The 25,036-nt window shown below is 31.9% G+C and overlaps 1 protein-coding gene across 1 annotated transcript; it reads left to right on the top strand.

Moving 5' to 3' along the window:
• Window positions 1-751: 751 nt before the first annotated feature.
• LOC144849161 (forkhead box protein O4-like) lies at window positions 752-24,554 on the top strand. The gene is made up of 3 exons (XM_078706184.1): window positions 752-1,380; window positions 3,787-5,164; window positions 23,402-24,554. Exons 1-2 carry the CDS (start codon window positions 916-918, stop codon window positions 5,161-5,163), a joined length of 1,842 nt encoding a protein of 613 aa, XP_078562310.1. The 5' UTR covers window positions 752-915; the 3' UTR covers window position 5,164; window positions 23,402-24,554.
• Window positions 24,555-25,036: the final 482 nt, after the last annotated feature.

Genomic DNA, 25,036 nt, shown 5'->3' with positions numbered 1-25,036 from the left:
AACTATAATTAGGTTTCATGAACCGACATATAATTTATTATCGAGATCTGCAATTATAATATTATTTCGTAATTTACCCCGGTATCTTCATCATTATCATTACCATCATCATTATCAATATGCCCATTGTCGACAAATATTCTTAAGTATTTATTAATTTAAATTATTAATTTTCTTTAAATAGCATTTATATTATTGATATTATCGTTTATTATCCAACATACCAGCCTAGTTTATATCATAATTTATAAAATATTGTAAATACAGTCTCATCTTATGTAGAAGAACTCGCTGTTTGGTATTTTCAAAGTTGAACTAATTATAAGTAGGACTTGTAACTCTTTGCCGTTTCAAATTATAATAACATACTAAGCCTTCCAATGGGTTCTTACAGCAACTAAATTAAGTCAATTTTAATTGTTGTCTCTCTCGGCTCTGGTTATATTTTGTAGTAGACGATGTACGTGTTACGGTTTGCTTCTTTTATTTTTAGTATCTCAAGTTTGTTAATTTTTCTGCGATTTCGTCCTGTATGTTCCAATGGTCTATAGGCCTACTATAGGACATGATAATGATTCCGTCGATTTTAAGGTTCTTTAGCCCATGAACGTGAACTAAAAAATGAAATAATGAGCTGCCCAATCGACTCAGACGCACACCACCACACTGTTTTGCTAATAGGTGGCTGTGACGTCAGAATTGTATGCAAATTTTCCAAACGATGAAATCAGAGAAGACCCGCCGCGGTGTGTCATTACTCGAGTATTTTGTATAGAAAATGGATGGGCAGTGTTAGGCGTGATCAAAACAACGTCACTGGAAACTTACATTTCTCCCGCTTTGGAAACGAATTGATTTGGAAGTTCTGGACTGAGGGATAGTATTTGTCATTCTTTAGGATTTTGTAAAATATCTATGGATATCATGGAAGAGATCGACCCCAATTTCGAGCCTCAATCTCGTCCACGTTCCAGCACTTGGCCTCTGCGTAGGCCCGACTTTCTTGATAACAAACCCCAAGCCTCCCCAGCGATTGCTGAAGAAGAACCTCAACATAACGGTGAACAACCCCTTTCCCAGCAATGTCATGAACCACCGCCAGCTGAGCTTACTGCTCTAACTCCAGAGCCTATAGGCCTAGTACCTGAAGTTATAGAACCTCTTTTAGGAGACAACAAGCCTGACTCTTCTACCCCAAACAAAAAAAATACTTCACGAAGAAATGCATGGGGAAATTTATCGTATGCAGATTTGATCACGAAAGCTGTTCAAAGTTCTCCGGAACAGAGACTAACATTGTCTCAAATTTACGAATGGATGGTTAAAAATGTAGCATATTTTAAGGATAAAGGGGACAGTAACAGTTCTGCTGGATGGAAGGTTAGTATTTTACTGTGTATTATTATTATTATTTAATATTTATTTTTAATTAATATATTTATTAATTAGGCCTATGGCCTATGCTAGATAAATAGATGATTATCATTTGTATAATTATTGTGATTTGTTATGTCATTTGATTGTTGTGTTTCTGAAAAAAAATGTAGGCCTACAGGTAGTAGATTATTCTATGCCTAGCCTAATATTAATAAAGCTGTGGGTAGAATAGTTAGTAGGGCCTAAGCCTAGACTGTAAGTTATTCCTAGACCTACTGTAGATTTAAATGTAAATAAATGCAGCATGATTAGTGAATTGTTGTACTGTAGGCTACAGAGCGCTACACTGTACTTTCACACCTCACACTCAATTTATAAAACACAGACTGCATGACGATGATGGCTAGTGTCCGTGAAGTCGTCTTACACTTACATTCAGTATGCCCAGCAGTAGTACTGTCCGGTCCGGAAGTACGTACAGTAGCGTCATTATTTTTGTTAACTTTAGTTACCGTAAAGGGCATGATTTATGATATGATGGAGCAGTGTCGGACGCTGCTATGTCGAGCCGCTGTCAAACGAACATACAGTACTAACCAAAAAATAAAATATTTTATTGTGACCAAACAAAATAAAATATGAACTGAACCATTCAAACACAACTGATTCCATCAGTCACTGTAATAATGTTTAAATTGTAAGATACAGTATAATCACTAACAGTTAACACCAATGGTCTTCAAATTGTGAAGAGATTTTAATATTTAACCTACAGTACAATGAAGAAATTTAACCTTCCACCATTTTCATAAAAGAGCAGGCATGAAAAATTTATTACGGTTGGTCAGCCATCTATTCATCATGCAGTACTTCGTTGGGGATCCTGTTATATCCCTGATGTCATTGTTGCTACCCTACTATATTGATTGCGTTTTTTTTTGTCTAATTATATGAAAATTCCTTATTTAACACATCAGTAGACATGTACTGTAATTTGCAAATTGAACCTACTGTACTGTATATTAATACAGTGGACATTATGCTTTACTGTGCTTAGCAATTAAATTAATATTATAGTGTATTTTGTTAGCCTTCATAATCAAATTGTCTTACAATATTTATTAAATATGTTCAGTTTGTTTTGTTTCAAGTCTACAGAATGTTACAGTAATTATTAAATTCTATGTATGTACTGTAAAGCTCTGTCTACACTATCAAACTACTGTAGTTCAATGACAAAAAAGTATGTGCCCAAATATGCTAGTGATATGCCCAAATATGGTAGTGATATGACATGTCCATATGTGGGTACGTCACAATTTTTTTTCACATAAAGTTTGATAGTGTAGACAGAGCTTTAGAAAAGGTGTTTTAGAATAAAATGACATTGACAATACTGTATAATGTTATGGACAGTAGTTTATAATACAAAAGAAGAGTTTGTACTGTAGTTCGTTTACTGAAACTTGTTGTATAGAATATAACTGGTTAATTGTTTAGTACAATTAGTTCCTGTGTTAGCAAGGTCATTGACTTCTGAACCATTATTACAGATTATGATGGCCCCAAAAATTGCATTTAATTGTTCCAGCGAAATTACAGTCTGAACGCCATCCTTATTCATATTCTATAAGATAGAGCAGCAAGTGTTTTGCAAATTAAAGAAACATCAAACTTCTAGGTCAAAATTATTATTGTTTTAATTGACATTCTTTCTTTGCAATGTGTATCATGTTTATAAAGTAAACAATTTAAGCTGCATTGCATGCTTGTTATAAATGAATGTAATTTTCAGTAAAATATCATGGTCATAAAGTATAATTACAATTCGACATGTACTGTAGTTAGTTTAGTTTGTGGCTACTGTAATCCTACTGTACATTTAGAAATATATTTTACTATGCTTGTATTTTTTTTTTTTGGTCAATGGTATACACTATAAAAATAATCTTAATATTTTGCTACGTTTTGGCTACTGCTGTAGCATCGGTGTTGGTTTTTATGTTTACCAAAAGAAAAAAATACAAATACTGTACATATACATCATTGAAAACAGATGAATATTTTTGAGTATATTTTACTACTAGTTTAGTTAATTGCACAATTCATTTAATGAACATACAGTAATGTTTATTACTTTTAAATGAATTGAAATACAGAACTTTGGGGGTTTTTGTTTTACTTTACCATATCATCATTTTAAATGTGTACAGTAGCTTTTACTACAGTAATAATAAGCTGGTCATTGAGAGAAACATACATGCTGAGGATTGGGGACGTTGCTTGCTGTACTCTGCACTACTAACTTCTCTGTACTAAATTGAGTCATTCTGTATCGTTTTTACGCTTAATTAAAAATGTGTTATGAAATAATTTTCCATTAATACATGTTTTATTCTTCCTTTACAGAATTCTATACGACACAACTTGTCACTGCATAGCAGATTTGTGAGAGTTCAAAACGAGGGAACCGGCAAATCATCATGGTGGATGATAAATCCAGATGCTAAGCCTGGAAAGGCACGTCGCAGGTCATCCAGTATGGAAACAAAAAATTCCAATTGGGAAAAGAAACGTGGTCGTGCCAAGAAGAAAGTAGAAGCCGAGCGTGCGGCTAAGTGGCCAAACAGTCCAAATTCTACTGACGTGGATTTCCCGTTGGATTCACCCTTTGATAATTTCAGATCAAGGGCAAGCTCAAATGCAAGTAGTTGTGGTCGGTTATCACCGATAATGGCAAATCTTGATCATGATGTGGGGCCGCCGCTGTCCCCAGCAACTTCGCTAGGCCCGCCACCACCTTCGTATGAATCATCAATTGGCTCGGAGCTTTCACAAGTCAATGAACTCACAGAATCAATAGCAGAAAGCATGAATCTTAGTACCTCGATAAATAGTTTAAATTCAGACCAATTGAACAGCTCTGTTGAACAGATGCATTTACGACAAAGTAATGGACTTTACCACAATCAGAATGGGGGTAACAATTACATATTTTCGCCTCCAGGCTCGGGCTATAACAGTAGTCAGCCATCACCGGCCCATAGCGGTACAAGCCAGAGCCCATTTAGCCACTATTCATGTACCTCACAATCATCTGCTCTGAGTCCACAGCACATGTCTCAGCAACGTACACCGTCCATGACAAATTTATCCGAGCAATTTCCCATGATGCATCAATCTAGGATTAATTATACAAATGTAGCTCTCACTCAGTCTGAATCGATGATAACTCAGACGAGCCCGATCATGTCTTCGGAAGACGGGCTCATTTCGCACGGCATGCTGCAAGAGCAAATGCCCCCAGCCGTGTTGATTAATCAAAGGAACCAGATGATGCCAACCTGTCGCAACCAGAGCTTGAATCTGCCGACAAGAAATTTAACCATGTCACAGGCTGCAGGTCCCAGTCAGTTATCGGCTTTACTCACGATGCCTGGTCCGTACAACTCCAGATACCAAACTTCTAATCTTCAACAGCAGATACATCCAGCCAATGGAATTAACGGAATGCCAATGCCATCGCTGCAGCCGCATTTCAACAACCAAAACAACGAAGCGTTGCAGAATGACCGATTTCCTCAAGATCTTGATTTGGACATGTTTCAGGATGAACTACATTGCGATATGGATAGCATTATACGCTCTGAGCTTGACATGGGTGAAGGATTTGACTTTAATTTTGATCAGCCAGCACAGATCACCCCTACTGGTATCCAGCAGTCTTTGCCTAATATGATGCAAACGAATGCCAATGGAAACGTTAACCGCAACTGGGTTCATTAAGGTTTGTTAATTTATTTTTATTTGTCATAGAAAAACTTATCATTAAAGTGCATGTACCAAACTGTAAAGCATTTACCCCCTCCCCCAAAATTAAAATAAAAAAACCAAAGAAAATTCTTGCCAATGAGATGGTTTCAGTACTTTGTAGAAAATGAATGAAAAAAGACAGATTGGAAGGAATTTTGTAAAATTTTATAAAATTAATATTATACAGTATAACTGACATTGACAGTACTGTACATAATACGAATTGATGATTGTCTAATACCTACTGTATGGTAAAGTTCATGACACCATGTAATTTATGATTTCCATTTAAAAAAAAAAAACTAATTTTATTTGAAAAAGTGAAGTTGGTTGGTAAAAATTCAGCCAATTGATGTGTGGCAATATAGACAGTAGTTATCAGCAATTAAAGGGTCAAGTGGTTTATGCATACTGTACATGAAGTTAGAGAGGGTGAAGTTCAATTGATCCATTGGTTGTTTTACAAGTGTGTGTGTAACCCGATTAGCCATTCACGAAAATATAGTCTTCAAACTGTAATTCCCGGTTTTAAACAGTTATTGAAATACAATAGTTTAGCCAAGTATTGTATATAAATATAAAGTTCAGTCAAATTCTATTCTATTGAAAGTATTTTTAGATCTGTTTACTTATGTAATGTTTTAGATCTGAACTTTAGATGAACAATTACACAATAGCATTTTGTTGTTGCATGGCTACAGCAACACCCTTTCTTTTACTTTTATGTCCATTTGAGTTTATGTTTATAATGTCGCAACGCTTCCTGGTTGTCTCCGGCATATCCTGAATCAAACTTGGTCATCAACGTACCTACACTTGAACTAGATTGGGCTTTTACATACAAATAGTTTACAAATTAGAGTAGGTACAGAAGGATTACGGTTTGAATGAACCTTTGTCGGCGATGTTTTATAAATATAATAGAAAATGTATTTTTAAACAGGCTTGTGGTTATTAAAGTCGTATGTTAGTAGTATTGGTGGCGACGCCTCAAAAGCGCATCGTAATATCAACAATTTTTGGTCTAATCTTTCAATGCGTTTCATGTTGCGGTTTTTTTTCGTACTGTACTGTATCTAAAGTTTTCCAGTATCATATTCATATAGGCAGATTATGTGATACAGCATCACATGTGTAAAGCCTGTGTCATACTGTAGACCTTTACCCAACTCATGATACAGGGATCACATGTCAAACACAGGAGATTCTGTAATATAGAATTTGCCATGATACTGTCATGTTAAGATACAATACAGCACTGAATCTGGTGTGTTTTTTTTAGAAATCAAAGTTCTGGTTATTTCAAAATATCTTGAAAAACTTGAGGTTGAAACAAATAATTGTGTATTATGTTCAAATTATTCATAAACTCACAATTTTATTCAGTAACCTACTGTATAGGGGTAAAACATTAATCACCAAGTTGATTTTAAATACTGTATAATAGCGATTATTGTTTTATTTTTTACTGTACTCCATTGCACAATTTAATACATTTAAAAAACTGTATTCATTCATTACAACAAATACACTAATGTAGTACGATTTTAAGCATTGACACGTGTGTGTTAAAATCATCATTGAAAGAGGAGAAATGGTGAATCTGTTAGGGGGAGGGTTCAACCTCGTAATACTATTTTTAGTGATTTTTGCTTTGTTTTTTAGGGTACTCCATTGCACAATTACACATTTTAAAAGCTACATTCATTCAGTACAATCATTATAACAAATACACTTATAGATAATTAACCAATTTAAACAAGTAATAGGATTTTAAGCATTGACACGTGTGTGTTAAAATCATCATTGAAAGAGGGGAAATGGTGAATCTGTTAGGGGGAGGGTTGAACCTCACAAGGACGTCGGCCTCAATTTCCGCTCCTATGATTCAAATCAACCTACTGTGAAGTAAAGGAAGCTTGCCACTATGCAAAGTCATGCGTACCTATCTATAGAATTACCACATAATTGCATTGTGTTAACAAAAATTCAAACTCCATTAAAACTGTTCAAGTTGAACTAAAAAACAAACTAAAAAGGTACAGTACTGTATTAAGTGGAATTTTTTTTATTAAATTCTCCATAGTACAGTATTGTAGTAGTAGCCAACAATATTTTTGGTTGGTATTCCACACGACTGATTTGGATCTAGTTAGATTGTACCGTTTTAACAACATATGCTTTTATTTGTTGGCTTTTATAATCACAATGAGTACTGCACACTATTCTTGTTTAGTGGCAGAGAACATTTTAATACTTATAGGATAAGCCCCCATGCTAAACATAAATTATCCACGCATTATAATGCAATTCAGAGTCTACTTATAACATTAATGCTAAACTGTTGTATTGGGATAATAAAAGATTTAAAACATTTTTTCGCATTGATCAAAGAGATTTGATGGTATGGTATACATTCTTATTCTACTATACTACTGAATTATTAGTATTATTCGGTAAAGAACAACATTTAAATGATTTTAAGTAATTTTTTTGATAGAGGTTACTATATGATAATGATATATTATGTGCTAACTGTAAATTCTAAAATTATTTTGTTTTGTAAAAGAATGAAGACAGTGTTGTTCCTGTTAGATATTATAATTATCAATTACAAATATTGATACTGTATTAACTGTCAGTATTTGAAAGATAATAAAAATCAAATCTGTATATGGATAGTTATTTAGATTTTTATTCCAATTCTCGGTGGAAAAATGTAATAATTTCCCTATGTTAGTATACCATATCATTTTTACTGCGTACTATAACAGTACTTTACAATGTACAGTATCACTATCATGTATTCTCTATCTATTGCCTTATTGTCATAGTAATCATTTTTGTCCTTTCCATACAACAAAATACTGGTACTGTACGGAGTGGTAGTTATTACATTATGGAAATGAATATGTTTTTTTATTAAGTTATTTTATTATTTACAATGTTTTGCAACAGTTTATAGTCAGAGATTCTAGCAAACAGAACCCTTTCATTAAAATGCAATAGTTTGCGTTTTAAGGCGGATTATTTGTAACAGGAAACGGATTATGAGATAGTATGCAAGAGATGGCCAACTAGATCAATTTAGTAACGACGTTACCGTACAAGGTTATATCTGATAGTTTGCCAGCTTTCCACGCTTTCAAGCCCATCAATATAATACAATTCATCAGCTCTATGTTACTACAGTCGTTAGAAATCGTTGGAAAGTGAAATTCTGACACGAATATTGCAGAATTTGACCCGTGAGATTTGAGTGTGTTGTTTCAGATTTCTTGTTAATGGTTGTGTGATTCTACGTTGAGCCCAGGTCCATGAGAACCAAATCCTCGCGATCGCTCGTTGTTGCCAACTCTCATGAAATACGAGACGCTTCTCTAAAAACATTTGATTTTTGTTTAATTTAAAGAAGATTGTTTGGATTTTCTACAGATCAAAGCTTAGCTTGAAATTTGCTATAAATATATAATAGCCAAATTATAATCGTGTCAAGTACAGTACAGTAATTTTGTAAAAAACTATTCTAAAGAAATTACAAACACAATTTGAAAGTTTTGCAATTATTTTTGCAATAATATTGTGTTAAATATTCCAACATTTTTATTCATTTAAATATTATTATTTCAACATTATTTGTTAAAAAAAATAATTCATTATCAATATATGAATCAATAAAAACATTGATAACTGAAAATGCAATAGAGGCAAAACAAATGTGTTCAGTAGACTAAAATTTATAGTATATATTAATATTATTATTACTATTTATTATAGCCTTATACTGTAATTGAAGAAAAGAAAGAGAGAAAGAAAAAATATAACACAAGTTTTTAACAATATGTTTTTGTTTAAATAATTTTTTCATGTGTTTCGAAGAAGCTGTGAAAAAGTTGTTTTTTTTTCACTGCTACTATAAACATCACTCAGAACATGAACTGTCACTTTAAGGTCAGTCCTGTACACTTGGTTTGCTAAAATTTCACTTCCTAATTGAATTAATTTTAAAACTTCACTATTCAAGATGTCTCACTTAAATCTAAGCAATATAATGTATGCACAGTTTCTGCAATTACTGATAAAGCTATCAAAATAGATAAATTAAAAATAGTCTGTTAAAAAATTGATTGAATAATACTACAGCAGAACCAGAATTAAAGGGACAATTTCAGGATCCAAGAAAGTGCCTTCTATTGTGACTGTCACCTTAATTATAGGGTTGTCCTCTGAAGGGGTTTGCTTTGTGTTACAGTATATTTCCCTGTGTTTATTTCACAAAATGTCCCCTTAATAGGGGTCTCCCAAATTAGTTTTCTGTATATACACTGTAGTACAGTAGTATAAAATTTAATTTATATCGATTAGTAGTAAACAAGAATATTTCAGTATTTTTGGCTAAAATTGATAAAGTAAATTATTTATGTATTTAAGCTTTAATATTGCTCTACAGTGTCTAACTGACAACTGTGTTTTTAGTAAGAAACTTTACAACAGAGAGAATATTTTCACCAGTGTAGTGCCAGCAAAAAGCTAAACAAAACTACCTTATACTGCTAGACATTTATCAAATTGTACAGATAAAGAATACAATACGAAACTATGTTTCTAGACTCAAAACTCATTTTGATTAGCAATATTGCTAACAAATTTTTAAAATGCAGACTTTAAAAAATATGAAGGTACCGTAGTCATAAATGCCATACAAACTGTTAGCTAGTATGAATGGTACATTCTGAACAGTATGCAATCTTTAACCTTGTCTTTTGTTTGTCAATCTGTATTGCATGCCACTACAGTTTTCCTTCATACCTGAAGCTCCACTACAAGAATGCTATTGTTATTTGAAGCTGTGTGAATGGTCAATGATTTCTTTCCAGCGTAATTTGCATATGAACAGCTCTTGATGTTAACTTTCACAGTACAATCATAGAGGCGAAGGCTAGATCATTCTATTCAGAGGTATTAATACCTATCATGATATGAGGGTAGGGACTATAGGACAATTTACAGTTATTCAAAAAGCCTTACCCATTATGTAGTTTTAGTATGATTACTGTACCTTATGTAAAGCACTATACCAGTCCTACTGTATCACAGTAGTTTTTACTTTACTTTATGACTAGGGCTATTTAGTACTAGCAGATAGAAGAAATGCTAAATAGCATAGATAATTCATCTACAGTATTCTTTTAAGAAATTAAAACTGATCATCAAATGCACTACAAACAATGTATCTTATTATTGTATACACATGATATTGGCTGGCTAGGCAGCAGGTTTTTTTTTTCATAAATAAGTTGGGGACTTCTTCTCTTTTGTGAAAGATAATCAAACTACTTCCTAAATATAACTAAACCAACCCTCTAAATAATATCTCTCTCTCCCTATAAAGTAAAAAGCAGTTGCGCATGGGAATTGTAGTAATTCTTACATCGCACCTATGGATGACTAATGAATATTCATGTTTCATGAGGGTCCCCATCTTATTATGTACGAAAATAAATATCACGGCCAGGGTGATCAACAAATTTTGTAACAAATTTTTTTAACAATGGCAAGATGTATGTCACGTTTTGCTGGACTCCTGTACAGGCACAAGAATGTGTACAGAATAAAATTGTGTCATTTAAAATGCTAGGAATTCAGAATTTTTAACTATTTCACAAATAATTAAAGTCTGATGAAAAAACCTGATCTTATTTTCTTATTTAATTAAATTGGATTTTCAGCTTATCAACTTTAATAGTCAAAGTGGAATGAATTTAACTTGCGTTATGGTCCATTGCATACTGTATTTATTGTAAAGGCGGCAAATATTTGTTATAATTTATTAGTGCTAAAGATTTTCACAAAAATACTATAGGCCTTGGTATGTACTAGTACTGTACAGTATTATACCGGTAATATGGTAGCTAACTAAAGCCTTGATCGCACTGGACTTAATTTGGTCAAATTAACCGAGTCACCGGCTAAAGTGACCAATAAAAGTCCAATCTGAACACTGGTTATGATTCCCACAGGGTTTAAACCAAGTCCAATAGTTACTTTTACTGACCACTGCCCGTAAAAGCTACCATGGTCATCAGTAAAACCAACCACGAAGCTAATAAAACGTTCAATTCGAACGTGCAACTCATGTTGACACATAGTTAAATTTACCATTTTTCAAGTCTAGTGTGAACATGGCTTAAAACAGTTATAACAAGCCCTGTTTCCAAGACAATTTGTAGAGTCCTTTATTGGTTATATCAGTTGATTGAAAGACAACCACAAAATTCACCATAATCTTTATTAATACATTTTTAATAAATAGTACAGTAACATTACGACTAGACACCACCTGGAAATTAATTTAAATTTAATTGTATTTATTAATTGTATTAATGTATTAAAAATAGAAGTCGTTCATAGTACCGCTGCTAGCGGCTTAACTCTTTGATATAGCTATCTACAGTAGATTTAAATAATCAATGATGCCATGTGCAATATTTTTTTATTCTCTGAGTTGCAATTAAATTTAAATATTAAATTCAAGTAATCATGTAGGCCTGTACAGTATTAGTGTTCATTGTCCAATTGTTGAAATTTCTTCATAATTTTGCAGTTTGAATTTGTGTATTTGTCTTCTTACAATATGAAGAACAACTTAAAGAATTACTTTTATTTAAGTATATAAAAGAATAATCTATAATTTAAAATGTTTTATATATTGTTAATTCATCATGGTTTTGTTTATTACAGTACAGTGTACATACAGCACTTTATGTTATGTTATTTATTTATTATTAAAAATGTTTTGTTTTGTTTTTGACGTTATCAAATTTTTATTTTCTTTTAAGTTCTGTTATTTATTTGTTAATTTCGTACAGTAGCTTAAGTTAGTTCAGATAAAAGGTACCAAGCTTGATTAGCTTCGGCTATATCTTGGCTACCTTTTGTATTGAAATTGTTTTTGTTTGATACAATAAAGAAGAAGAATGTCCTTGTATTTATCACGAAAACAATGTTTTATTTCACCTCTTTATGTACGCCTAATGAAGTTAATATTATTTAATGTAGGTGTTTATAGCTACATATTAACGGCGGTGTATACTGTATCATGTGATATTGGTTACTGGTACTGTCCTAGTCACAGTACACCCAAAGCTACAATTTAGTACAATGTTAAAGAAAAATATAATTTTAGTTTTATATTAAAAATAGGCAATATGTTAGAATTCTTGATTATGATATTACTGTATACCCATTCTATAACAAATATTTTTGCCTTTGAACGTCAAGAGACTTTTTCAATAAGATGCATTTCTTCATGTGAAATCACAAGAGAGCGAAATAAAATCAACAATCATTTATATGGCAGTATTTCAATGGCGTATGCTATGATGCTAATGCTACTGGCTCCAGGAACGGACACTCCAAAATATTAAACAGTAGGTCTACCATTGTATGTAAAAAAAATAACAGGTGCACATACTAAATTTGTTGAGCAGTAATATTTGGTTTAGCCCCAAAACTTCAAAAGCCTTGATGGCACGGACGTAATTTGGTCGAATTAACCGTGGCGCCAGCTATTACTTGACCAAGAAAAGTCCAATCTGAATGCTGGCTGCATTTTCAGGGTTATTTTCAAAACCAATCGTTAATTTTACTGACCACTGCCTGTCCGGTAGAACTTACCATGGTCTCTGTAAAACTAACCATGCTGCCTAAAAACACATGACCTTTACCATGCGATTCAATCATAGTTTTTAACATCACACAGTTACATGGTAAAACTAAATGATTAAAACTATTACTAAATTACTAGTGCGGACCGTGGTCAAATTTACCGATTACTTATGGGATAAGTTATAGGTTAAATTTATCATTTTACAAGTGCGAGCGAGTCTTCTCTAAAGACTTTAGTACAGTACACAGAAATTGTATTGCTGTGGAATATGAATTGGTACAGTAATTAAAGATTCATTGATTGATTATCAATGTATCTATAATTATCAATCAAACCACCTGTGCCAACTGCACTGATGAGATTCAATCCTTGTCCAACATTGTTTAATTTCACACATTTCATTTATATTCTTCCCACACACATCTCAAGTAGGTGCTTATAATAATACTGTAAATAGGATAAAGCTGACATTCTCAGGTGCATTTCGTGCCTGTAGTGTCCACTAAATTGTGTACTGTAGCCTTGCTAATCAACATATCAATCCCTTTTATCATGTACTTTGTATTCAGCACTCACTCTATCCTTACAATAAAGCAATCCTAAAAGGCCTGTAAGTCATGTACATACAATACAATGCATGATTTAAAAAACTTTCTCTGAAAAACTGCGGGAGATTTAAATGACAGTTTGCCATACATTAAGAATTAGACTGTCAATTCCATGGAGAGGGACCACCCAATATGAGAGTATAAATCGGCCAATCAGATTCCAGTTTTGAAGTTACATAATAGTTTAGGTATTTGAATAATACAGTCGGCCATTTTGAGGTGTCCCATAGAGATGTTCTTTATATCTCTATGCTGCCCACATCACATCACCTAATTGATTGTCTAGTAGTAAACTGATCTGTACAGTTTGAAATGTGCTTCAAATGTCCCGTTCTTGTTCTAGATACAAGGATTCATGTCAATTTAAAAGTATTAATATATTTCTATATCTCAAAGTTAAAGTGAGTCATTCATTTATTCAGAATCTTATGTAAAACAAGATTTGTTCAGTTATTTTTTATAAATTTCACGCATTAGTTGCTTTTCATTTTCCATTAGTTATAACAATTAACATGGGTACAGTAGTTAATTTATCAGACAGAAAATAAGCCCACACAACAAGTACTGGAATGTTGATCATATCAAGATGTTACAATATTTTGCAATATATTTGTTGTTATAAGTAAAATGGGTTTCCTTTATAACTAAAATAAATTTGGGGCTATCAAATTTATTTTGGTTGTTCGAAAAAATGTATTTATTTTTTAAATATATCACAATATCTACCAGATGGTATTGTCCAAAATGATATGAACAAAATTAACAAACCTATGCTAAATGGGGTTCAGTTGGTCTTACCTGGTCAAACCAACCTGATAATTTGTCATTGTTTCGTACATTACGAACGGATGTAATCGCAATTTGCGATGAAAGTCTCATCATAATCTTCTTTAATAGAAGAAGTTCATTTCATATCCTTGCTTTTTTTAATTTCGTCTTTCCTGTCCATATGGAATAGCATTCTAATCAATTGTAATTGAGGGAGACCCAACTGACCAACAACCATACTACATCGGGGTTCAATAACCTCTTAATAAATGTAGGCATTGCTTACCTGGATTGGTTTCCTTTTGCGGGTTAACTACAGTATTGATTGCACAGTTCTGCTAGTGCTACTATTAATAATTTATTAAGATTTTTAAAACTTATAATTTTTTTAATGAAATCCCAAAAATAATCTTGGAAAATAAAAATCCTAGAGATAATCTTGGAAAATAACAATATAGATGATAAAATGGAAAAGATTAGAGAGTGGAAAATTTAATTTAAGGAAAAAGAGACACGTAGCAACTCATTTTTACTGATGGTAGAAATATTATTGTACCATAATGTTTTCCAATCCATCTTGAATTCCTCAGAAACTCCCAGATGACAGACATTTGTAACCTGTGTAAAGAATAAATTAGTAATGAAATAATTAATGTTCAATATGTTCCATTTTAATGATTCAATGAACTGCTTATTGGCACATAGCCAGTTGAGAGTTGAATGGCTGGACACAATGTATGTTGACTATAATATTTAGTTCTTGCGTGTATTTGATGTTTGCATTTTTTGACCGAGTTTGCGCTAGAGATTATTGTCATGTACACCCATTGTTTACTTTTTAAAACATTTACAAGAAACATAACGATAAAGTATGTACAATTATGCATATTATTAATGTAAACGTTTAATTGGTCCTGAAGATGAACAACTGCATGAATTTAACAGGTTGTGCCTCATTTTAAATAAGTACAGTAAACTAAGCCATTTGCTTAATTGATTTTTACCTGTCCTCAAGTAAAAAGGTCACTATTGAAATTGATATTAAAAGATAGAGATGCTTAAGTATTACGGAGTTACACACTAAGATAAAATGACGAGTTGAATCGTTGGAAACCGTAATTCATGAGGCATCTGGACTTCCTGTCATTTCTAATTTTCGAGATGATTATTTTATGGGTATGTAACAGAACCAGAATTGCAGTTATTGTACTGGGGTTTAAGTAAAGATGGTGATAAACTAAATCCATGATATAAGAAGATAGCATTTATATACCCATTACTTGTTGAACAGCGTACAATCATCTGGATAACGCAGTCAAGATAATTCATTTAATCAATATATCGGCGTGCATCTGCCATATTAAAATGTAAGATGGCAGATTTTATGAAAAGTAAAGTCAGTCGGAATCGGCTTTATTGGAATATTTATGTCGCATTAAGTTTGATCAACTCGTCGGGTGTTTTATAAATGTCTCTTTAAATTGAATACATAAATGTATCTTTTGTTATAAATTTCTCAAGTGATAATATTGTAGGCTACCATTTATTTTAATAGCTATAGGACCTGTGTTTCATGGTCTCACAACCCCTCCTCTTCCGCAAAAAAATGAACAAAATTAAAAATTGGAATTTTTCAGTTTTCTCAACAGTATTTTCCATATTTTTATCACCAAAAAACCAAGAATTAATGGATAACTGTACTTTTCATAATCTGTAAATGAAACAAAATAGGCCTTTCTTCACCATAATTAACAATACTCTGTGTAACATTAACAAAAGTGTATTACTTGTTTTGTATTCTACATTTTTAGAAATACAGTACTGATATTAAGTGTATGATATCTTTATCTTCACATCAATCATGGTGATACACTATTAATAAAACAATGATAACCCCTAAAGTTACTCCTCACATACAGTTTGTACCATCTAGTATCAGTATGCAACTAAAATTAGTAATAATTTTTATTATGGACAGTTATTTAATCTATGGGTTATCTGTGTGATATTAAAAACAATGAATATACAATACAGTAGTATGGTAGCATTACAGAATTATTGTGACATTGTCTTATCTGCATCGAAACAATGAGTCTATTATTGTGAAGATATTTCCGTTGTTGTGAACTATACTTGAGAAAACTCCCATGTTCTTTATCTATTACAATTCAAATACTAAATTGTAAAATTTAACAGATTTTATCTTTATTTTATCAGTATATTGTTATGTTTCCTATAATGTAAACTGGATAGATGACATTGAATTTATATTTGGCTGTAGTTTCTGTTAGCTCCCAACCCCACTCCCCCTTAAAAACCAACGTGTGTCATTAATAAGAAAATGCAAATAAAACATTTAATGCGCTCAAGATGCTGCCAAGAAATTGGTGCCATTTATTTACATGTTATAAAAACCATTTTTTTTAAAACCATCTTTAAAGAGGGTAACCATTCCAATTTAGCCCAGTGGGTTCACTGATATTCAGGGACCTGGTTGTTTGCTCAAAAAAGATAGTTTCAAAAGATAGTACAGTAGTTAACTAGTACAGAGGCCTACTAAAACTATTCATTTTTACTGACTTTTTCCATTCCTTATCTGTGACTCACAATTGCCTGACTATACATTGCTGTTATACACACAATGCTTCGTTCCAAAGTTTGCCACTTATTATACTGGGTCATTACCTTGACCTCTGTTGAGGTCAATTACTTGACTCAGCTGACACAAGGAAATAAATTGAAGTTCACTGCTCTGTATTAAAATTCTATTATCAATACTGATTATTTACACCAAAAGAAATATTTACACTTCAATAGAACTATATTCTTTTTACACTATTTGTAATTATTGCACTTTGCTATGCTTTTGATGTTGTTGTTGATATTTGGGTATGAGAATATAAAAGAGAGTATGAATTTACCTGTGATGAAAAAGAGAGTGAATTACCTTGTAAAAAAAGAGAATGAATTACCTGGTAACTAACTATTTGTTTATAATTTTAATGTTACTACTTGTCCCTTTAAAATACCCAGCAACCTACTTTGCTCTATGTTTTTTTAAAGAGATTTGAATGTTAATTAATAATTAATTGGAAAATTGTCTGCTTCATGCATAAAAATGAAGCAACTACCAAAATATATCATTTTTGCGTGAGGGCATGTGGTGCAGTGATGTTGGACTAATGTTCACCAATTGCTCATATCCTTATAGGCAAGACACTTATACTTGCCTATCTCCACCCAGGTGTACAAATGGGTACCTGGTAAGGTCAAAACATGATTGTGCTTATTACTAGCTGCATTATTGGAGTATGTTTGTTTCAAAAAATGACCGGGTATTTTAATGTGAAACGCTTAGATGCATTGTGCAATAAGTGCTACTGTATAAGAGCGAGTACTCATTATATTATATATCATTTTTTGTGTTACCAAATTTTACAGTATTTAAATAGTCAACTCTACGATATACTAGACACCTTTAAGCTGGCCTAATATGTCCAAAAAGTCTGGTATTCAAATGGGTTTTTAATGGTAAAAAAGAATTTTGTTGCATATTTGGAACTCAAGAAATATTTGGTTTATTGGGAGAGTATTTTTCAGGGAGTCTGGTATTGGGGAATTCAACTGTACCACAACTTAATATTAAATCAGATAGAAGTTAGTGGAAGAAACTGTTTTTGCAAATGTGTGAAAATGGTATAAATTTAAATTGTCTTTTAATCATAAAAATCAATTTTCATCAAATCCAACACCAAATCAGAGCAGCTATTGACAGTCAACTATACATTGTTCACACTTCATATCCAAACTAGGGAGTTTTGACACTTGAGGCTGTCAATTGAACAGTTTTGAACGATTCTCTAATTGATAAAAGAAACAATATGTAGTGTTACAACACTGAGATTCAAACACCTGAAAGCATGCTAGGACCGTGGACGTCATAAACTACTAGAGAGGGTATTGTTGTATAAACTTGCACTGCTACTAATACTACGATATGTAGATACAACAATGTTTATGATATCTCGTACATACATTGATACAATGTACAATTGATAATCGCATCATCAGATTTTAGTTACCGTATATCCTGTGGTATAATCCCAGATCACGAAATCGGGCCGACTTTGAAGGGTGGAACTATACCGGAGCGAACCCTGGTTCAGGAAAAAAATGATTAGTAAGCATTTCTTGTTAAAACTGAACTCTGAACTGGCTAGAGAAAGGCTTACTGTACATCCAGACCGAAAGTCAATACTGGGACTAACCATGGCGATATGCCTGTTTGTGAAATCAGACATAAAGTAGGGAGAGGGATTAGACCCAAAGTGAGATTATGTACCCAATGTGGGATTATACCCAATGTGGGATTATACCCGAGGATGTACGGTACATACTGTAATTACTTGTTAAAACGAGTTGTCTACCTGAATCCAACTTGTTTGATGGTACAGTAGTTAGTAATGATTAAATTGTATTTTATTGTCTTTTGTATTGGTTAATTCCCATACAGTTTAAGGGATGGCTGTGTTTAAATGTGCATCACTTGTTTTATCTATTCTTTAATAATAGTATACTACTAAATAGCCAGCCAGAGTAATGTTTGACACCCTGCTTAGAGTATAACTTGCACCCTAGATTCCATGAATTCTTACTGTAACTTGCTCTCCAAATATGACAGGTTGCCAAAAGTGCAACTTTTTTATAGACAAAAGTTGTCTGCCATTTCAAGCATTCCATAATATTTCATTTTTTTATAATTTTAATTTTGATATGATTTATGTGTAAAAAATAATGATACCTTTGATTAGATCATTTCTAATTATAAACTACATTTCTCTGGTGTTCACATTTTCTTTGAACTTTTACAAAATTCTACACATACTGTAGTAGTCAAAAATGACTCCAGGGAATATTGCAATTTTCACATGTTTTGCATACATTGCATATTAAAAAATGTGTTAGCAAACGTAAATTAATAAAGAAACATGTTTCGATTAAAACTGGTACCAGCATACTGACATATTGTATTCAAATTTGTCTTGATGTACTACTACAGTTAAAAGGAAAAAAAATGTATTTAATCTTTAGTTGAAGGCTAACAATTGCCTGTACTTGTAAATCTTTAATGCGGATGATTTGCACTTTGAAATGTTGGAAGCAGGTTTTGTTGAGGAATTGCTATAGAATGAGCATGAAATGTTAATCCATTAAATGGATAAGCTAGTAACATCTGCTAGTGTTTTCTAGTTGTAGCAACATTCGTGGATTTCGCTCGCAACGAATGTAAAAATCGCTATTACTATTAGCTTCATTTTTCTGCAAATCGGAAGTCACCATTCATAATTATTCGGTAGAATTGTGGTATAAAACTAATGAAGCGTTTTCCAAGTTTTGTACAGTACGTAGTAACGGTAGCAGAAAACAAAATTTAGGCAATAATTTTGCGGCTTCTGTATACAGGCCTACACAGACCTGGCAAAATAAACAGAAAAAACACAATTGTTTCACCTAAGGTTACAGTACCATATCTCATTTTCTCGCAATGTTTCATGTTTTGGATGAGCGTCGAACGTGCATTGGTAGCTGCCAGCTCGATCCACACATACAGTTAACTCTCCCAATATCCGATACCTTTGGGTTGATCAAATAATTATGTCTGGTTTTCCGAAAAGTCTGGTATTCGAAATGTGTTTTTAAATGGTAATTTTGAATTTGGGACTGTTTGGACGGGTATTAAGAGAGTTTCTGGTTTTCAGAGAGTTGACTGTATTAGGTATTAATTATAATTAAATTAAAATAGTAATTAATAGTATCAGATACCATGTAATATCATTTTTGCTACTGTATTTACTTACCATTGTTTGAATAACTTTATATAACTAATCTAATCAAATGTTCACCGACTACTGTGGTTGATTTATAATCAAACAAACAACTGAAATTGTATGTTTGGTAATTTAAAATTAATTAGTAAAATCTTAACTTGACATAATATTGCATTGGCTATCATTCTGGTAATTTACCTACCAGTGACTATTTAACTGGATCATTCTAACTAAGCAATATTAATCTACATTTAATTAAGGGTTGTGCATGTACTGTATGTACTGGATCTACTAGTACTATTTTCTGAAATTACATCTTTAACATTAACACACATATTTATCGCGGTATGGAAAAGTAAAAAGTACACTTAACACTATAGAAAGATCAAGCATTGTTGATATCAGTTGCGTGTGGGTTGTGTTACTTTTAGTTTGGGTTGAGGTAGGGTGTAAAAAGAGTAGATACATTCTACAGTATTTTGAAAAAAAAAGATTTTGTTTTTGTTTTGTCAAGTTGTTAAATTACAGTCAACTCTCCCAATACCGAACACCTTTGAGCTAGCCAAATATGTCTGGTTTTCTAGAAAGTCTGGTATTCGGAATGTGTTTTTAATGGTTAAAACAAATTTGGGACCTTTTGGGCCTCAAGAAAAGTCTGGTATTGGGAGAGTTTCCGGTTTTCAGAGAGTATTGTATAATATTTATCTTGAGTCGAGCTTTTTATTCTCCAAAACATGAAAAATAAAGATTAATAAAATCAACATGTTAATCAGTCAATCAGGGGGACAATATATTTTGTTATACTTTTGTAATTTTTTGGCAAAAAAACAAAGACACTCACTGTTTTCACAGTTTTTAGTGTTGTTCCCAACTAAAAACCACTAACAATAAATTGTTTCCCGAAACCATTCATGCGTAAAATTATGAATATTTTACTTCATTCAATAAACTCTTTTCATGGCCATGTTTTTTTCAAATTTTGTACCACTCTTTTGCACTCTGTATGCAACAGTAAAGGCCTTTTAGAAGGCTAACAAATTGTTATTGTTTGTATCTTTACCATTTATTATTTTAACATGGTGGTTGGTCAATGCTATTGCAATAAACAACACTCTGTTAAAAATAGTAATTTATTAAAAGGGTGTAGACAGATTAAGTACATCTACCTCAAGTTATAATTCAAGTTTATTATGTAATTCTGAGAAATCTGATACTCTTGCTTTTCGTCCTTGAACACCAAAGGGCGTTTTTAGGGTAGGACTCTCATTTCCTTTCTGCTGGGACACAAAGTCAAAGTACTGTCTTTTTCTTTGATTAATGGCTTGTTGAATTGAGCCATGAGAAAGACTTTGACCTTGTGACCTTGTGACCTACATCCTAACATTGAATGGATGCATTATTCAATAAAATAATGTGATTACTGTAATTAAGGTGATAACCAACTGTTGGTATTCACATTATGTTAGATGACTAGTTAGTTATAAGTACTTTATGTACACTGCAGTATTGTTGGCAAAACCAAAGAAAAAGCTAGAGTGAGAATAGGGAACATTGTACTTTGATTATAATTATCCCCTGAAATTAAAATACACACATTTTTTCATTCATTCATTCAAAGAACATTTATTAACGTCCAAAAGACAAAAGGTAACAAAAAAACAAAAATGGCATAAGATAATAAATAAAATGGAAAAAAAATGGATGTGTTTGTGCTGATATTAAAAAAAAAATATTAAGACATTTTCTAGCTGTAACTTGATACCAAAATAATACAATAATTTCCTCATCGACATAATTTATTGTTCTATATTTTTAGAATTCATACTTTATATTATATATATATTTTTGTTTTCCTGTGAGAAATGTAAAGGGTTTTTAACCAGTGTTTTCCTACAGTAGAGTAAATTCAAACTTTTCTCTCTTGATGTTCCAAGCAGCATATGTGGAAACTTCTCACAATACAGAATACACACAGCAACAATAATTATAACAAGAAACACTCTCACATTATCAAGTTCACTATTTAATACAAGCCAGGTGTTGCTGGGCCTAGCACCAAGCGACAGACATGTCACATAGCCAGCCAACAAGGTGGCTCACTGTTTCCTGTAGTGCTTAAGGAGAGCTGCTTTCCTAGAATGGAGAAACCCAATTTGTTCTTATCTAACCTGAACAAAGTGAATTACATGCTGTTTCAGTGGTTCACGCCCACTTAAAATGGCAGCCATTAGAGGTTGGCCAGGAAGCTAGGGACTCCCTAAGGCAATCTCGTTATTCACAATGAATAGTTATCAGATTTCGTTACAATTATTAAAATCTTGGGATGATCTCATTAAAAAAGTATCTAGTATAATTTTTTAGTAGTATAGGGTATTGCTTAAATTATAATGCCTTTACATATAACTGCAAGACTGTAGAGGTATACATTGTTTAACATTATGGTTTTATTTCTCACTTTAAAAAAGTATCTAGTATTATAGTATAATTTTTTAGTAGGGTATTAATTCAATTATAATATGCCTTTTACATAACTGAAATACTGTAAAGGTATACATTGTTTAACATTATGGTTTTATTTCTCACTTATAAAAAGTATCTAGTAATACTAATACTGTAGTATAATATTTTAGTAGGGTATTACTTCAATTATAATATGCCTTTTACATAACTGAAATACTGTAGAGGTATACATTGTTTATGGTTCTATTTCTCACTTATAAAAAGTATCTAGTAATACTAATACTATAGTATTATATTTTAGTGGGGTATTACTTCAATTATAATTTATAATGTCTTTACATAACTGAAATACTGTAGAGTTATATTGTTTATGATAATGATATTATTTCTCACTTCATAAGTTGATTTTGATCATATTTACTACTAGTGTAGCACTCTATCAATCGGTTTTTTTCCTGTTACTTTGGTTTCTAATATATTCAGCATGTTTCTCTACTTTCTTTTGTTACATATGCATGTCAAAATGTCTTGCACTTTTTAACTTTCCAATTCATAAATCATAATGAAAAGTTGCAGTGAAGAAATTGACAAATAATGTACATGACTAAAGCTCTGTATACACTATCAAACTTTTTTTGTTGTTGAACTAGTTTGATAGTGTAGACAAAGCTTAATAATATGCTGTATAGTTATTTATTATCAAGAATATTAATACCTGCAAAATTAACCGTTGTCAATTTATTTTCGGTGTTTATTAAAGGTTGATTTTTATTACGATGAATGAAGTCTTGAATTGGACTTCTCATAAGTTCCGTACATCATAAATAGCAAATGTAAAGTTAATTAATTAATTAATATCTTTGTTATTATTCTTGTAGGTTTGTTCTGTGATCAGATCGGTTACCTAAGGATTGACATAGAGATGTAGCAACAATAAGGTGTGCTCTACTCCTTGTGAGAAAAAATTGTTGTGAGAAACAAAATGGAGGTGTTAACCGTTGCATCAATAAAAGAGAAAGATGATTGACTTCGTTTTGGGCAACTTTCCTTAACTGATCATCAGGACATATGAGATACTTCCGTAACTTGCTTCCATTGAAAAAAAAGTACACTATTTTGTACACAGAAATAATATATCATCTTGAGATATGAATTAACCAAAATTTGGTATAATAACAGTAGTATGTGTGTTAGCAATGCGTAAAAGGATTTAAACAAAAAGCATCAATAACCGTTACATACAATAAATTATCTGGCAGTGGAATAGTTATCGGTACATTAAGAATGTACCTATATATATATATTTTCTTAAGACTTAAAAATATGTGTGTTACAACAAAATTATTAGTTTAAAAAAATATTTTTTTAAACAACCATTATTATTTTCTTCCTTTTATCTGAGTACTTTGTAAATAGAATTTATAGTATTGTTTCACCACGGTGATTATTATTTCAAATTAGTCAACAAAATATGATGAATGTTTATGAGTTAAATGGGTAGAATATTTGCATGAGTTGAAAGATCACCTGTTACTAGGCTAAGCCAAGTTGAATAGTATTGTTAGGCTTTGAACAAATATCCCCATTCAATGAATACAAAACATCACTTTTTGTTTTATAACACACCTACTGTTCTGGAGAAATCTGTGCAATAGTACCACTTTCAATCATTGAAATGGTAGAAAATAATGCATGGCACTCAACCAATCAAATGGCAAGGATTACAAAACCATCCAATCAAATTGCAAGGATAGATTTAGGTGTGTTATAATGATTATTAATGTGTTATCTATTTTGTTTAACATTGTAAATAGTATAATATATGAACATAGAAAGTTAAGGTTTCGACATATTGTATTTATATACAATAATTGAAATAAATGAAGATTTAAATAGTGTTCTTGTATTTCAAAAAATATTGGTAACAAACGGCGTGATTTATTGTTATTGAATCCATGATCAATTAGTTGTATTGCTTTTGTGATTTTGGTTGATACCAATTGACCAAGAAAATGTAGTATTGTATGAGATACATACTCTCTACTATTATGCTTGTAAAAATATCACATGCTATATAGCTATTGACTTATACCATGAGGTATAGAAACCAAGTAACCATCATGGAAATGTGTCATAGGTCATAGGAAAGATCATTTATTTGAAGTTAAAGAGAGAGTGGACAGAACTTTGGATTTAAAGTACGTTCAACAGCATCTGTGAAATATATACAATATATATATCTTAAATAGTTTTTGTAAACAAAATTGCAGTTTATTTTGCATAAATAAGAGTTTATATGGAGAATCCAGTAAGAGGAATGAATGTTTGTGTATTTTTAAAACAAAACAGTATATAATTAATAAGCATTAGAAATTGATTTATTGGAAATAGCATCTCAATTTTGCTGGGAAAATATATATTTAGGGAAAATTTCGCTGCATGTGTTACAACTTCTATAATTGAATTGCTGACCACAGATATTGTAGTATAATAAGTACATTTTGTTATGCTTT

Source organism: Antedon bifida, chromosome 7 (assembly GCF_963402885.1).
Source record: "Antedon bifida chromosome 7, ecAntBifi1.1, whole genome shotgun sequence".
NCBI lineage: Eukaryota > Metazoa > Echinodermata > Crinoidea > Comatulida > Antedonidae > Antedon > Antedon bifida.
Note: the sequence above shows the minus strand (reverse complement) of the source record. Positions and strands in the feature narration are given on the sequence as shown.